Source organism: Arthroderma uncinatum (genome assembly GCF_011692745.1).
Source record: "Arthroderma uncinatum strain CBS 119779 chromosome Unknown scaffold1, whole genome shotgun sequence".
Lineage (NCBI taxonomy): Eukaryota > Fungi > Ascomycota > Eurotiomycetes > Onygenales > Arthrodermataceae > Arthroderma > Arthroderma uncinatum.
This window is the reverse complement of record NW_022983863.1, coordinates 1,271,024-1,287,332: the sequence shown is the minus strand read 5'-3', so window position 1 is coordinate 1,287,332 and position 16,309 is coordinate 1,271,024. Positions and strand designations below refer to the sequence as shown.

At 51.8% G+C, this 16,309-nt stretch overlaps 7 protein-coding genes across 7 annotated transcripts; 4 read left to right on the top strand and 3 right to left on the bottom strand.

Annotated features, from left to right (window-relative positions):
• Positions 1-383: 383 nt before the first annotated feature.
• Positions 384-2,070, top strand: GIQ15_00398 (uncharacterized protein; the record flags this gene model as incomplete). The annotated part of the gene is made up of 4 exons (XM_033547815.1): positions 384-509; positions 607-644; positions 702-1,105; positions 1,184-2,070. The coding sequence occupies 4 exons, from the start codon at positions 384-386 to the stop codon at positions 2,068-2,070; spliced, it is 1,455 nt and encodes a 484-aa protein (XP_033408766.1).
• A 582-nt stretch (positions 2,071-2,652) lies between these two features.
• Positions 2,653-3,660, bottom strand: GIQ15_00397 (uncharacterized protein; the record flags this gene model as incomplete). The annotated part of the gene is made up of 1 exon (XM_033547814.1): positions 2,653-3,660. One exon carries the CDS (start codon positions 3,658-3,660, stop codon positions 2,653-2,655), a length of 1,008 nt encoding a protein of 335 aa, XP_033408765.1.
• Positions 3,661-4,171: 511 nt separating this feature from the next.
• GIQ15_00396 (uncharacterized protein) lies at positions 4,172-5,050 on the bottom strand (the record flags this gene model as incomplete). Its single annotated transcript, XM_033547813.1, has 1 exon — positions 4,172-5,050. The coding sequence occupies one exon, from the start codon at positions 5,048-5,050 to the stop codon at positions 4,172-4,174; it is 879 nt and encodes a 292-aa protein (XP_033408764.1).
• A 416-nt stretch (positions 5,051-5,466) lies between these two features.
• Positions 5,467-9,179, top strand: GIQ15_00395 (uncharacterized protein; the record flags this gene model as incomplete). The annotated part of the gene is made up of 2 exons (XM_033547812.1): positions 5,467-6,231; positions 6,282-9,179. The coding sequence occupies 2 exons, from the start codon at positions 5,467-5,469 to the stop codon at positions 9,177-9,179; spliced, it is 3,663 nt and encodes a 1,220-aa protein (XP_033408763.1).
• Positions 9,180-9,586: 407 nt separating this feature from the next.
• Positions 9,587-11,411, bottom strand: GIQ15_00394 (uncharacterized protein; the record flags this gene model as incomplete). The annotated part of the gene is made up of 4 exons (XM_033547811.1): positions 9,587-9,621; positions 9,676-9,883; positions 9,960-10,327; positions 10,487-11,411. 4 exons carry the CDS (start codon positions 11,409-11,411, stop codon positions 9,587-9,589), a joined length of 1,536 nt encoding a protein of 511 aa, XP_033408762.1.
• Positions 11,412-13,220: 1,809 nt separating this feature from the next.
• Positions 13,221-14,054, top strand: GIQ15_00393 (uncharacterized protein; the record flags this gene model as incomplete). Its single annotated transcript, XM_033547810.1, has 1 exon — positions 13,221-14,054. The coding sequence occupies one exon, from the start codon at positions 13,221-13,223 to the stop codon at positions 14,052-14,054; it is 834 nt and encodes a 277-aa protein (XP_033408761.1).
• Positions 14,055-14,546: 492 nt separating this feature from the next.
• Positions 14,547-15,929, top strand: GIQ15_00392 (serine/threonine protein phosphatase PP2A; the record flags this gene model as incomplete). Its single annotated transcript, XM_033547809.1, has 6 exons — positions 14,547-14,708; positions 14,821-14,862; positions 14,940-15,045; positions 15,111-15,644; positions 15,720-15,792; positions 15,857-15,929. 6 exons carry the CDS (start codon positions 14,547-14,549, stop codon positions 15,927-15,929), a joined length of 990 nt encoding a protein of 329 aa, XP_033408760.1.
• Between the last annotated feature and the right edge of the window lie 380 nt (positions 15,930-16,309).

The window sequence follows — 16,309 nt, the reverse complement described above, 5'->3', positions numbered from 1 at the left end:
GATGATCTCCTGTGTATCACTCTGTCCGTCTGATTGGCTGCAACAGGACATACACACTCGCATCTAGAGCTATCCTCGTGAACCCCTCCCCCCTTAGCCGGGAGGAAAAAATAGGTATGACCCCCGAGTTTTCGGCTTAGGGTAGGATGAGGGCTGTTTCTCTGCCTTCTTCCAGGCTTCGTTTCTTGTCATCTCTCTTCTCTGGTCCTTTCAGCTGCCACCGTCATATATCCTTGGGAAGCGGAACATCGTTTCTTGCCATGGAGTGCAATACTAACTGTCTTGTGGCGCCGACCAAGTGGCTCGATCCGTTCCATCCCTATCTCAGCTCGATACCAGACTCCCTTGACAAGTATCTTGCAACACTTACAAAGATTCAAACCATGGGGAAACCTCTGCATGTAGGAATCATCGGCGCCGGTCTTGCTGGGCTCAGATGTGCCGATGTTCTCCTACAGAGCGGGATGAAAGTCACTATACTCGAGGCTAGGGATCGGATTGGAGGTCGTGTAGGAGACCCTCAGCCAGCCCTTTTTTTCTTCTTCCTCTTCTTCCTTGTTTTTCAAGCCATGCATATATCCCCGTGATATCTGACAGTTAGCTTAGGTCTGCCAAAGCAATGTCGGTGGTGCATCCGTCGATCTGTTGGTGTGACCCTAGTCTGTCTATTCTTCTACTGCTGTGCTCCTGTGCTAACCCAGAGGCGCGCACCCAAGTGGCCCAAACTGGATCCATGGAACCCAGAACAATCCTCTCGTTGAGATCAGCGAGCGTTCCAATACCATTACCGACTCGTGGGATGGGCCGCAGGCTACTTTTGATACAGCCGGCAAGCAACTGGGTCCGGCACTATGTACCAAAGTGGCCGATTTTATGTGGATGACCATTGATCGAGCCTTCACGTTAAGCCAGAAAGACACCGCCAATATCCCTCCAAGTAAGAGTTTACTTGATTTTTTCAAGGAAGAGCTTGAGAAGACGGGATTCAGTCAGCTGGAGAAAGATGCGTGTTTGGAATTGTCGAAGATGTGGGGGGGCTATATCGGCTCGCCCATCGAGAGGCAGAGTCTGAAGTTCTTCTATCTTGAAGAATGTCTTGAAGGAAGTACGTCCAGCTCACCCTGATGTTATGATGACTATCTGGTTTTTTTTTTCTTTTGGAGGTTGACTATTCTCTTGCCAGCCAACTTATTCGTCGCCTCGACGTATAAGAACATTCTTCAATACATTGCTAAACCCGCCCTCGAGGGAGCTGATATACACCTCAACGAGCCCGTCGTTGCAGTCGACGGGAAGAATCGTTCATCAGGAACCGACAGCCAGGTCCTTGTCCGAACCTCAGCTGGAAAGAAGTATCTCTTTGATGAGGTCGTTGCCACGTTCCCTCTCGGATGGCTGAAGCGGAATAAAGCTGCCTTCTCGCCTCCTATCCCGCAACGTCTCTCTGAAGCGATCGATAACATTTCATACGGCCAGCTGGAAAAGATCTATGTTAACTTTCCCGCTACCTTCTGGCGAAATACAGATACCCCAGTCACCAGTCCGTCTTTCATATTCTTTTCACCTACCTATGTAGACCATCCTCCCAGCCCATACTGGAACCAGGACTGCTTCTCTCTCGCCGACCTGCCCCAGTCATGCGCCCATCCAGCTCTACTTTTCTACACCTACGGAGCCTGCGCAGAACACGTAGTCTCTAAGATATCTCCTTACTCGCCCGACTCTGAGGAATATTATAACATCCTGCATGACTTCCTACACCCATATTTCTCTCGTCTGCCTGGGTATGATGCCCAGTCACCTCTATGCAGGCCAACCTCGTTTCTGGCAACCAAATGGCAATCAGACTCCTTTGCAGGTAATGGAAGCTACTCTAATTTTCAGGTCGGGCTAGCCAATGGTCTGGCCGATATTGAAACCATGCGAGAGGGGATGGGCGCTGATCGGGGTATATGGCTTGCCGGCGAACATACTGCACCCGTAGTTGGGCTCGGGACCACAACTGGAGCTTACTGGAGCGGAGAGGAGGTTGCAAAGAGGATATGTGATACTCTTTCAAAGAAGAACTAGTGCTTAGAGTGTTTGCCCCTCTGTATATAGCATACGTAACTCTAGATATGGGGCACTTTACTAGGACATGAAATAGTCCTGTGGTCTGTAGTAATGGTATCAGAAAGGTTTATTCATAGGTATAGAATTTCGCAACTAATGTACATGTTAAGGTCCCTACAAAAATCATCACAGCTAGTCATCTCCAAACCTACGTAACCTCAAGGAGTGTCGGAAGCATAGTAGACACAGCATGCAAAAAGGATGTTCATGGTTCGTAGTATGCTGATTTGGGTATAACGAGAGGTTCTATTCCCCCGAGCAAGGGACCGTAATATATGTTGGTCGATATTTGATGGCTTGGAGCAGGCATGGGTATCAGATCTCAGCCAGCACCCGAACCAGCACCAGCGCCAGCGCCAACGCCAACGAAGACAAAAAACAACAGAAAACGCCAAAACCATAAGTTCGCGGCAGCCCAGAGATAGAATAACAGAATACGCCGTGGAAATGGGAATGGAAATAGAAGTAGGACGCACAGAAGGAAAAAAACAAGCGCACGAAAAATGCAAACTTGGCGGCACAAGAAGAACGAAAGCCGACCTAGTCCTCCCATATTGTTTCGAGGTCAAGGTCCTGTCTGCCTTCAGCTCCACAGACACTCCATCGTTTCCGCTTATCAGCCCAACCAGAGCCAAAACGGGAGCCCGGAGACGACATGTCGATGGCGCTCCGTCTCTTGGGGTCTGACGAGAAACCGCCGGCGTCAGCAGCAGCATCTGCCTTGTCGGCGGCGGCCTTTAGCCTGGCTATCTGATCGGCCTCGATGGCCGCCGCCTCCGCGTCAGGGATGTCAGGTATTGTTTCGAGAGAGGATATGCTGGGAGACCGAGACCGGATACTCGAGGGAGTGGAAGGCATTGAGATCGAGGAACCGGACGAGAAGGAGTAGATTGGGTAGGGCTCGTTGAACTTGGCCGGCAGGATGATCGGGGAGGGCCGTGACGGAGACGGGATGGAATAGGATTGAGCCTGCGCTGCTGTATTGGCGAGCAAGGGAGAGGACGGCCGCCGGCGAGAGACGCGGGGGAGAGTGTTGTGGATTGACGGTGACCAGGAGGGAGACACCGACCGGCCGTTTATCCTGTTCCCACTGGTATACGAGACGGGGGAAGCCTGCAGCTCTGGCTGTTCGGATATGGGTTCTGAGATGGTTATGCCGTAGCCGCCCTGGGTGGTCGATGTAGGCCCGTCGAACGATGTACGCAGCGGACTGGGGCGTCGTAGCGGTATCTCGTGAGGGCTCAGCGGCTTCCCTGGACTCTGGGGGAAGACGTATCTGCCCCGAGAGTCCAGTCCGGGCGAAGAGTGTGCCCTGGCCATGACCGGAGCGCTGGAGGGTGTAGCAAGCGAGCGTGATCGTACATGGGTGTGAGGTTTCTGCTGGTAGTTCTGCGCGGGAACATGCTGGGTCGGGGAGAGTAAGAGGAAGGGCATCATCGTAGCATTCCCTTTCTCCTGTCCTTTCTCTTGTCTTGTTCCTATCTCCCGTTTCTCGTCACGGCCAGGCTGGGATATCTCTTTTGGCTTGCCCGACTGTGAAGGACGCATCTTGTCCGGGACAGGAGAGGTCGTCATATCTCGTATATCCTTCGTTCCCTTTAGTATCCTTCGTCTTCCCTTTATCGTCTCCCTTTATTGTATATCCGTTGTATATCCGTCGTCGTCGTCGTCCGGTTACCCCGTTACCCCAGAGTCATGTCAGACGTTGTGGGGAGAAGGAGAAGCTGTCAGAAGCCCAACGCCCTTCGCCACTGCAGCAGATCAAACGATCAAACGATCAAACGGGCTGGAGGCCGCTCAGAGTCCCGCGGGTTGAATGGCGATTTGCTCTCTCCAGCCGCTGACGATGTTTTATTTAAAAGAGGCGAACCGGACGGCAAACTGGCGGGAGAACCCGGAGTCTCGGACATATACCAGAGCCTCTTGCCGCGTAGTAAGAATAGATGAGATGGCCGGGATGTTGGTTATACGAGACGCCCTTGATTGACATGACTGACATGAGACTGACACTGACATTAAATTGACAGGATGACATGATATCGTGACACTACAGGGCTAACTATCTACACATCTCCTCGACCAGCGCCCCCAGGCCTTCGTGGACGCCGCCGGCCGCGACTCTGCGCTCCATCAGGCCCATGATAGGGAGCAGCATGCCCTCCCAGACGCCCGCCTCGCGCGATGCTGCGACCAAGTTCGGCATCGCTGCCACCTGCATCCCCAGGCCAGAGCCGCCGCTAGGATAGCGGCCCTCGTCTGCCTCCTGACCCAGACGGCCGACGCTCTGCGCCATCGCGGACAGCCAGGGCACCAGCAGGTCCCTGGCGAACTCGCTTCCAGGCATGCCGGACGACTTGGCCAGGGCGATGGCATGGACGGCGCCGGAGAACATGCCATACATCCCCGACAGCAGGGCCATGTCCAGCAGACTCGCCCGTCCGACATCCTCGCCGGACACGAAGTTGACCCTCCCCAGCACTCCCAGCGTGGACTCGACGCTCTCAAAGGTTGACGATGAGGATGAGTAGAGGATGAATGCTGCCGGGGTGCCAATCATCGATGGAACGGCCATGATACCGCCGTGGATGTACTCGACTCTATGGGCGGCGACGAGACTGGCCATCTCCCGTGCCTGGGCTGGCGTTCCGTTCGTGAGGTTGACCAGCGTCTTCCCTTCGAGGGCGGCAAGGGTGGCCTCCGATAGAAGTGTTTCCTTGACGGCGTCGTGGTTCACCAGGCAGACGACCACCAGCTCTGAGCTCGCCCGGATGCACTCTGCGGGCGACGATGCGAGTATGGCTCCTCGCTGGACCAGGTCGGTGGCCTTTGACACTGTTCTGTTCCAGACGGTGGTCGGGTGCGAGTTGGAGACGAAGGCAGAGGCGAGGGCAGCGCCCATCTCTCCCAGGCCCAGGACTGAGACTGTTGAAGCGGCCATCTTGGATGTTATCGGTAAGTGACGAGGTGTATGGAATTGACTGATGGATTATCTCCATCCTCTTGGTCGATTCTACGGTTTATATACTTCTTCATCCTACTCCATACTATTCTGATCGTATCTCTATCCAAACTTGACAAAGAGAGCAAACTCACCATGACCTCGTACTTCTGTAAGCATTTATCGGGATACGAATGCAAACCCGCCAAGTTCATCTTGCTGAAGAATCAAGAGACACCCGAGTAAATCACTCCAGTGAGCTAGATGAGGACCTACCAGCGAGATCATCATGCCTCAGGAAATATCTAGACTTCTGTTCTATGAACGTTAAGGTAGATCGGTGGGACGCCGACTGTGACCGAGATATAAAAATGTAAAGCTCACCGGTCTTCTGCATCCAAGCATCAAGATACACGATGGCGGCCTTCCAGATAATCTCAGACCTGCACATGGAGACGCATCCCTCCTACGACTTCAAGATCAAGCAGACGGCGCCCTATCTTGCCCTGCTCGGCGACATCGGACACCTCGAGCACGACGAGTTCTTCCCCTACCTCGAGGAGCTGCTCGCCAGATACACGGCCGTCTTCCTCCTCTTCGGCAACCATGAGCCCCAGAGCTTCACCATGGAGGCCGCCAAAGCGAGAGTGCGAGCCTTTCAGGACCGCGTCTCGTCTTCCTCCAGCCTCGGACGCTTCGTCTTCCTCTCGCAGACTCGATATGATGTCACGGACACGCTCACCATCCTGGGCTGCACGCTCTACTCGCACATCCTGCCGGACCAAGAGCAGGCCGTCGCCAATCGCATGTCGGACTTTAAGATGATCGTCGACTGGACGACCAAGGAGCATAACCTAGCGCATCGATCGGATCTCGACTGGCTCAACTCGCAGGTCGAGGAGATCGAGCAGCGAGAACCCCAGCGGCGCATCGCCATCTTCACCCACCACGCTCCCAGCCTGGATCCCAGGGCGGTCGATCCCAAGTACGCGGGGAGCTCGGTGACGTCTGGCTTTGCGACAGAGATGAAGGACGAGAAGTGCTGGACGAGCCCGGCTGTCAGGACGTGGGCGTTTGGCCATACGCATTACAATTGCTCGTTCATGGCGGACGGAGTCCATGTCATCGCAAACCAGAAGGGCTACTATGTCTCGCCCAAGGAGACCTTTGATCCTGATCATGTATATAATCTGTAGACAGACGTGACGACATAGACATCGACATAGATTAGATAGACGATAGACTTGTATCCAGCCGAGGTTTCAACTTCCAACTCCAACTTCATCACTTCACCACCACCACAATACTACTATTCACGACAGCTCTAGAATATCCAGCTGTCATCCTGGCTCGCCCACCTCTGCATAGCCGCTTTGTCAGGCCTCGCGGCTTGCCCTTGAAGCCCGTCTCCCGCTGGGGCTCGCTGTCGTCGGTCTTCCACAGCCTGTTCCCACGTACCCACCACCGGATTCTAGCGCGCTACTCCTACTTCCGCATCGAAGCTCTCCCCCGTTTTAAACACCGTGTCCAGTCTCGCATCTACAGAGCAATAGTCGAGAGGCAGGCTCGCATCCTCAAGAGACGAGCTGCCAGACGGACCGGTCTCTTCGGTCTCTTATTCCCCCGACAGCGACTAGCAGGACGAAGCTTGCTAGGCGGCAGACACAGCCCCTCAGTGATAGCTCCAGGGTGTGGTGGACGGACGACGAAACATGGGACCGGCAGCACGGCAGGCATAGGCATCCAGACCGGAATGTTGAGCTCTACTGGCGCGCGGATGGAGGTCGGCGGTGGTAGCGGCAACGGTAATGGGAATGGCAATGGTAGCGGCACCGGGACAGGACTGGGAGAAGAACGGTACGATAGCAATGGCCGCGAGAGAGGAGCAAGGCGGAAGAAGATGTTCGGTTACTTGAAGGCGGCCAATGATCTACGGCAGGCGTACTCGGCTCAGTGGACGAGGGGATATCAAGACCAAGATGCGAGCAGTCCCGGTATGCCCGGCGGTTTTCCTGAGGCCGAGGGATCAATTCACGGAGACGAGCAGATGATACTGTTTCCAAGCTACGGTAGGCGGCATCTACGAGGGAGTGAACACCATTCCTCCTCTACCGAGTTTGAATCTGCCTTACCCAGCGCCCAGAACGAGTGCTATAGGCCCGAAAGCGAAAATGCCATCGTCGACGTCGACGCTCGTGGCTGGATATACTCCCCCCAGCGAGGGCCCATGAACAGAAAGACTCGCATCTTGCTTGCCCTTGCCAGACGCTTAAGTGGCATACAAACTCCAAGTGCAGCATCGTCCGATGTCGAGGACCTGTCCGCTCCTGGGAGCCCAAAGTCGCCAGGGCAAGATGACGCCTCCATCAATCAAAGGGTCGAATCAATCATGCATAAAGCCCAGGATAACGTTGAGGAAACCCAACAGACTTCACAGCTGTCTCCAGAGCAGATGGCCGCCGCCAACGCACAGCTCATGGAGCGTCTGACTCCGTTTTTAACGATCCCTGCCGTCAACATCCCCGTTACTGTTTTTTTCTTCAACCGGACGCAGAGCCAGTCAAGGACCATATCGACAAATGCTAGCGGCCAGTTTATTCTCCGCGCATCACTCGATTTTGTTCCAACCCATATTCGAGTACTGGGTGCTGAACACTTGTCTGCAACTGAGGAGGTTAGCTTATCTGAGCCAAGCGGTATCAGTCTTATCAGCGATATAGACGACACGATCAAGCATTCCGCCATCACGGACGGGGCAAAGGAGATGTTCCGCAATACTTTCGTAAGGAACCTGAATGACCTTACCGTCGCTGGTGTTGGTGACTGGTACACAAAGCTCGCTCAAATGGGAGTGGGCATCCATTATGTCTCCAACTCGCCGTGGCAGCTCTACCCCTTGTTGAAGAAGTATTTTGACTTGGCCGGACTTCCTCCCGGTTCGTTCCATCTGAAGCAGTATTCCGGCATGCTCCAGGGGATATTCGAGCCCACCGCAGAACGGAAACGGCCAAGCTTGGAGAGGATAATACAGGACTTCCCCAACCGGAAGTTTATCCTCGTTGGCGATAGCGGAGAAGTTGATCTTGAAATCTATACCGAACTTGCAATGGCCAACAAGGGCAGGATCCTTGGTATTTTCATCCGTGATGTGACAACGCCTGCGGTACGCGGGTTCTTTGACAGATCTGCCCCCCACCTCGAGAGACGGAGACGAAATAATTCTAGTATCGATTTTAGCAGCTTATTAAAGACACCAGAAAACAAGCCTAGCTTACCGCCGCGGAGACAAGTGGAAGGAAACAAAGCTGAGCCAGAGGAGACGATAGTTCCTATGGGCAATCTTATTGACCTAGACGATTGTGACGATGATGTGCCTAAACTTGATATTTCCAGCCAAAAGCCAGCTCACCAAGGGGCTCCTCCCAAACCATCCAAACCAGAGGGGCTTCGCTCTGCGACAGTCGAACCGAAAACCTCGAATACTAACACATCCTCCCAAGCCTCATCGACAATTACAAGAAAACAAATTCCAACCATCCCTAAAAAGTCAGCCACGCTAACTCGCAGTCCGTCAACTGACAGCTACGTCAGCAGCTTCAGGAGTCAAGCTGCCAGCCTGTATAACCAGTTACCCTCTGCCAGGGAATATGCTGAGAAATTCTCCAATGCTATGCCTCTATCCTCGAACAGGACTACCCCTACTTCCTCCCCAAAAGCGAAGCCTGCCCCTCCTCCAGTTCCTCCGCCACGCAGGAGCGCTACCGTAACGAACACATCCCCTTCGACATCGAAATCGACCACAGGGTTCACAGGTCCATCTTCACCCGTTTCTGAAGCAACGCAACCCTCACTCGAAATTCCAGCCAACGAGCTAAACAGGGCAAACTCTATGCCGCCCGCACCCTTCAGACGGAGAAACTCATACCAAACTTCCGATACACAAACAGGTAGCCTCAACAAACGAGAAGAAATGTGGCTTCGACGCTGGGAGCGCGCCAAAGAAAGTCTCGATCGCGAGGGGGTGCCTCTATATAGCTGGAGAGATGGTAGCGACGTTGAGGAAGCATGCTTACATCTAGTCAAGGGCGCCCAGAAGGATATCGAAGGCAAAAGTTCGAACGAGAACTAATATCTCTTTGCGCGGTAGAACGCAATCAACTTCTCTGTCCGTTTGGCTACCCCTTTTAGTGCTGCCGTGTTTCCTCAGCTCCTGTATATATTTAGTTCCGTCCTCGTTCGACGCCCATAGAACGTGCAAGTACATATATTGAAAATCTCGTTGGATATGCCCCAGGATCGGGATTTACTCTTAAAGGAATTGATCAATGCTCTAGTCCGAACTCAAGGGGGGGTTTAACGGAAGATTCGACAGGGCTAACCTTGTGTTCTTGACCATCCAGCTACAGTATTTCTTGGGCATGTTTATATAGTACACTTGGGTCAGTATTTCCAATGACGCCGTAATTTGATGCATTAATGCTAGCATGTGTAAAAAAAAAAAAAAAAAATTAATAAAGAGTTCCTCCATTAAAGTTTCTAGGCACCAGCCTTGGCCTCCTCTACCACGGTAGCTTCAGAAATTATAGCAGGCATTGCGCTCATTCCCATACGCCCTGCAAAAGTACCATGCGGCTTAAAGGCTGAACTAGTTCTGGGAGTTGTCTCCTCGAGCATCTGATCCACCTGTTCCAAGGATAGACCTTTGGTTTCTGGTACATAGAAGAACGCAAACAACATCGATAGGGTGCAGGTCGCCCCCCAAACGAAGAAGACTTTAGCGCCCATATTCCCCTTTTCAGGATCGACCATATACGGCGTAATCACGGCAATAACCTGTATCAAATAAGAGTTAACGTTAGACCCCACAATACGGAACCAGGAGGCATTACAATGGAAGTTTCCAACTTACACAGTTCCAGAGCCAGTTAGATGCAACAGAGAGAGCGACCCCCTTTGCTCGTATAGGTAGAGGGAATAGCTCTCCGACAGCCACCCATGCTCCAGGACCCCATGTGGAGGCGAAGCCAAATATATAGATGCACACAAAAACAATCAGGCACATCGACGCTGCAGTAGATCCAGGGGCAACCGTGCCAACAATTGCGATAACAAACTCGCATATCAGCATCAAACATGCACCCCAGATAAGGAGAGGCCGTCTGCCAAATCTCTCTAACGTGTAGAATGATAAAGGGGTAGAGCAGACATTTACAACATTTGTGATAACGGAGATCAAAAATGGATTGCTAAGGCCACTTTGTTGGAAAAAGGTTGTCCCTATAACGTCAATAATTAGAGAATGTTGTCCATTGTTATCCTAATTTGCTCTGGTGGTAGAAGGTAAGACATACCATAATCTAATGGAATAATAAAATGCGAGTGTTAGTTATTTGCCATTTCGAAGAGTAGTTGACCAAAATAATGACCCAGACTTACAGAATATGAAGTTCACTCCTGTCCACTGTTGAAACATTTGCAGCGCTGTTCCAACCAAGACACGTTTTAAGTTACTGCTGGGCGAGAGGCCACCTTTGAAGCAGTCGAACCAAGACGAAGACGAAATGCAAGACTCATAGTCATAATTGGCTTTGATTTCTGTGAGCTCAGCTTGAATTCGAGCCGACTGTGCGGGCTGACCCCTGACCCGGGCCAAGGCAGCCGCTGCCTTGTCCATTTTGCCCTGTTTGATGTAATACCTAGGGGAATCAGGAAGGAACAGTAGGCCAACACCGAGTATGAAGGCCCAGGCAAATTGCACAGCGATTGGTATGCGATACGACGCACTTGTTGGTATTTTCTGGGTGCCTTGGGCAACGCAGGCCGAGACTAGAAGACCAATGGTGATAGCAAACTGATAGACTGAGACCAGAGTTCCGCGAACACGTTTAGGTGCAATTTCCGAGACATACAAGATGACAACCGTGGAGACACCGCCAACACCAAGTCCTGCAACTAGGCGCCCACCAACAAGTTCAGGGACTCTCACAGCAGCTACCTGAATGGCGACGCCAGCAGAGAACAAGAGACAGGAGAGACTGATTGTAAGCCTGCGACCAATCCATTCAGCCACGGAGCCCGCAAACAGGGCTCCAAGGAACGTACCAAGAGAGAGAATGGAGACGATCAACGATTTCTCCCACGTCTGAACATTGAACCCAGTTTTGTCCACAGACGTAGGAACTGGTCCACCGAAATGTGACTTTACATACGGCATGCCCAGGACACCGTTGATATAACCAGAGTCATACCCAAAGAGTATGCCCCCAAAGGAGGCAAAGGCGCAAATCAGGTACGCCCGGAAAGTAACGGGCGCTTCCACCTTATTTTCATCGACGACTTCAGCAGCTGGTGTGGGATCCATCTTAAATGTATTAGTGTATTAATCTTTATTTCTAAGGGGAGACTTGCACACCGAGACCGTAGATAGGTATGATGGCTCTTTTATTTGGATTTGTTTTAACTTTATAGTGTAGAGTAGATAATGTTGACATGATAGGTATAATGGGGAAGAGAGAAAACGAAAAGAAGAAAAAGAAAGGGGTTGTGGGAAAAATTGCGACTTTTATATTACCCCAGATTAAAGAACCTGGGTTCCACGAGGAGCGGAACCACAGAGACCAGGATGCCAGATCTAGAAATGACGACAGCTTTGCCACCAGTGAGCAAGCAAGATGGCTGGCTTATTCGAATTCCAAGCTTTCGTAGCCGGCCGTATACCATGGAACAGACAGTAACCACCCATTCCGGGATATCTGTCGCGTGGCAGTTTCAGGTCTAGTATATATGTCGGCCGTGGGGTATTTAACGGATACTGCCCATCTTCCTTATCTATATACACATATGTATATAGAGCGAGTGAGAGATACGGACAGCAGTGACGGAAATGCCAAATCCATTTTGGGGCGCAGTGATATTGCCCAGCTCACATAGTGGGAAGACTCTCAGCCGGTAGCAGCCGTGGAATGCAGAGGATGATGACGATGCTTCAATATCTTCAGTCTGGAAGTTCGCATCCACGGTTGTTGTTGGAGTTACTCCTTCGGGAAGTCAGGCTGTTCATGTAACCAGGATGACTAAGGGTATTTACTTAGTCATCATCAACGTCATAAATTTTTCGGCTTTTGATCCTGCGATGAACACGATATGAGAAGATGTAGCGGACGTTGGAGTGGTTATTGGAAGGCAGTCGTCGATATGATAAGCGAATAACCTGGCGTATAGGATATAATACCTATCGCCTACCGAACACATTTGCTACCAGCATCTGGTCTCCAGATTCCAATTTCCAATGTCGCACCAGAAAAAACCATAGCTCTGAATATATGTCTGCACTATACTCAGACTTGTTCAAGGGTATAGCAAAAGGGGTATCTCGCCCGTGGACCATAGGCCCCAATAGTCCGGAAGGATGCCCTTCAACAAGACGCAAACGAGCTCTATGAGAGTTTAGAGTTGCAGATATTGATGACTGGGACTCGCAGGGCACATCCTCGGGCAGCCAAGTTCATGAAGAACCTAACTCCATGCCAGTGGGAGCCTTCTCATGCCCTATCTCAACGTATTATAGATGCTTTGCATGGATTAATCCCTGTAGCTTCGGGCAGAAATTATACAGCCGCAATTAGTCATCCTTGCTCGCGGGGTGTTCTGGGTCTCACGTGATATCTTTATATAAAGCTGCGCAGGAAGGCGTTTCTTGCGTCATGGAAAAAAGTGCAAGCCACAGCACGAACGAACAACTTCGGCAGCGTCAAGAACAGCGTCAGGAACAACGCTAGGCCTGGTATTTCGAGACCAGTTGATAGCATCCCACGGATGACCATGACAAAACAGCCGTCTGGAGCTTCGAACAGCTCCAGCCAAGCACTAACGTCCAGTAACGTTATTTCCATTGCCACAAGATGCCTGCCCCAGAGTCTACATGAGGGAGACGGTCAGCGCTTGAGTAACGCCCAGGAGGCGGTAGCACTCCTCGGCCACGCGTGTATGGTTGCAGCTGACTTTAGGTTGATCGGACTTGGAGAAGACCATCGTATAGGTGAGGAAACAGAGGCGTATGACGGCCGGATATATAGGCTAACGGGCACAAACAGAGAGCACCGACGTCCTGCCCAGGGACTGGAATGCGAGTTCGACGATTTCCTTCAGATATTCCCACCAGCACTCGTCCATGGAGTACCTTCTCAAGGTCAACAGGCTAGGGAATAATACCGTCGTGTATGCACTAGCCCTGGGAAACGACAAGACAACTTCATTCGATCTCTCCACAGAGGAATATGTGTCTGGTTCAAAGCTCCCCTTGTCCGCCAGCTCCGAGTCAAATGCGCTCTCCGACATATTCGTATCACAATCTCGTCTTGACGCCCTTGTCAACCTGTTCGACGTGAACATCATCCAGAAACTGGTACCAACTCAGCAGGAAGAAGATGGCGAGTCAAGTCACGGTGCACAGGGCACTTTGAGAGAACAAGCTGCTGAACAGTACCCATCTCGGGGCCCATTACGCAGTGACCGCAGTCCCGAGCCTACTCGGCCCTATCCATTTGACGATCCGCTGGCCGTTCCGTCCCATGATCCAGTTCCTGCAGGCGACTTCCCTCCTCCCGGGTTTGAGGATGAATATGAAATCAACCGTCCGCCACGCGGCTACCACCAAGGGCAAGGTGGAAGGCAGCCACTGAATATCGGCGAGAGAGATCTCTATCCCCAGGGCCTAGCTCCACACGATCCACTACGAGGACACTTTGGGCCAACAAGGGGAGGGGGAGGAGGTATGCATCCTACGTTCGACGACCCCATGTTCGGTGGAGGAGAGCGAGGGGGACAGGCAGGCTTCGACCCACAGGTACCGCCTGGTGCAAGGTACGACCCAGTTGGCCCTGGTGACGGTCGACCGTACGGACGGGGAGGACCACCGGGCTCAGGCTTTCCCGGTGGCCGGAGAGGAGGAGGCCCTGGGGGAGGGTTGGGAGGCTTCGGTGGCTTCGGTGGCGGTATAATCTAATCCGTGCATGAGCGCATGGTACGAACATAGCTTAAATCATACTAGCAGCAGTCAACAGTTCTGGAGTGTATCAATCTATCTCACATCGTTTTTGTCTGTCTTCGCCTGTCTCTCTAAGAGCGCATGTAGAAAAAACATCTAAAAAAAAAGAGATGGTCACGTGAAGGTATGTGGCTTCTGTGGCGCAAAGTCCCAAACCATCGCCCTTTAAGGCTTGCCAGGATACAAAGACATACTCGCTGCACCAGCTCCCCGTTGACCACGAAACAATTCTACTTCTGCTTCTCTACCTCGCCCCAGAGCGCCCTTGTCCTCGCCCTTCTCGCGCTCCGGGACCCCAGCATCCATTCTCCTCGACCTGCACGTCCTGCAGCCGCCGTTCTTGTCACGTACCCCCCAGCATCATCAGATTAAGCGACTCCTCCCCCCCTCCACCACCACCGCCGCCTCCCCATCGTTCGCCTTGCTACCGCCCACCCTTACCCGCTGCTAATGGAAAGCAAGATGGAGATTGACTCAGGGCGATCTCCTGAACCTCATGGCCTGTCTTTGATCACCGACCCAGAGTCAATACCGACCCTAGATGGCTGGATCGAGAGCCTCATGAGCTGCAAACAGTTGGCGGAGATCGATGTTCAGAGATTATGTGACCGGGTGGGCAACACACCTCTGCAATGCCAGCGCTTGCTTTTTTCTCCTTTCTTTCTTGTTCGCTTGCGTAAAGTAATGGAGGTTAACCGGATTGTCGTTTTTCACCCATAAATAGGCCAGAGAGGTTCTACAGGAGGAATCGAACGTCCAGCCAGTGGTATGTCTTGCGTTTCTCCTATGGCATTCCACCCCTTGGTATGCCTTTCCGGGGATGGTACTAACCCCTAGCTACAGAAATGCCCAGTGACAGTGTGCGGAGATATCCATGGCCAATTTCACGACTTGATGGAATTATTCCGAATCGGCGGTCCAAATCCAGACACAAACTACCTGTTCATGGGTAAGTCCAGAGCTCGAGTACGTCTCCCGCCGAGCACAGCTATCTAACACCTTATATGTTGAAAGGCGACTATGTCGACCGTGGCTACTACTCCGTCGAGACAGTTACCCTCCTCGTTGCTCTTAAGATCCGCTATCCTGGGCGCATCACCATCCTAAGAGGCAATCACGAATCACGTCAGATAACGCAAGTTTATGGTTTCTATGATGAATGCCTTCGCAAGTATGGCAATGCCAATGTTTGGAAATACTTCACCGATCTTTTCGATTTCCTTCCCCTCACCGCCCTCATTGATAATCAGATCTTCTGTCTTCACGGAGGACTGAGCCCTTCAATCGATACGCTGGATAATATCAGATCCCTTGACCGTATGCAGGAAGTCCCACATGAAGGACCCATGTGTGATCTTCTTTGGAGTGACCCCGACGACAGGTGCGGGTGGGGCATCTCACCTCGTGGCGCTGGTTATACCTTCGGCCAGGATATTTCAGAGGCATTTAACCACAACAACGGGCTGACTCTAGTCGCGAGAGCACATCAGCTTGTGATGGAAGGGTATAATTGGTCTCAAGATCGGAATGTAGTAACTATATTCTCTGGTACGTTCAAGCCCGTTCTTCTCCAGCTTCCCCAGTCTTGTCTTCCTTGGCGATGCTAACTCAATTGGCCCTCAGCTCCAAATTACTGCTATAGATGCGGGAACCAAGCTGCAATTATGGAAATAGACGAGAACCTCAAGTATACCTTGTAAGTCAAGCCAGTAAATCCCTCCCTCAACTGGCTGTTCTTGTTCGACTAACACGGTTCATAGCCTCCAATTCGACCCTTGTCCTCGTGCAGGAGAACCAATGGTGTCCCGCCGCACGCCTGATTACTTCCTGTAGATACGAGAACAAAGATCTCAATCCATTCAAAGCCTATTTGCATTCCACTTCATCTCACTGTACCCGTGCAGTGTTAACCAGCTGAACCTGCCTAAACTTCAATGAATACTTAACTCCTTATTTGTTGCTATCGATGACTGGATGCATATGGGATGTCTAATATTCGTTTCCTTTTTTATCTAGCCATGGTCCCTTCCCTTCCTCTGTTTCATAATGACCTCCTCGTGCTGTCGGTGTTAGGGGGGAACGGTTCTCTAGCTGGATTCTAACGGACCCTATTGAAGGAAAGGGAGAGGAAAGGAAAGGTGACTTGCCAAAAAAGAATTAGAATACCCCGACTTCCGAATGAAAAAAGAACTAGAGTTGAATATGAAGATGAT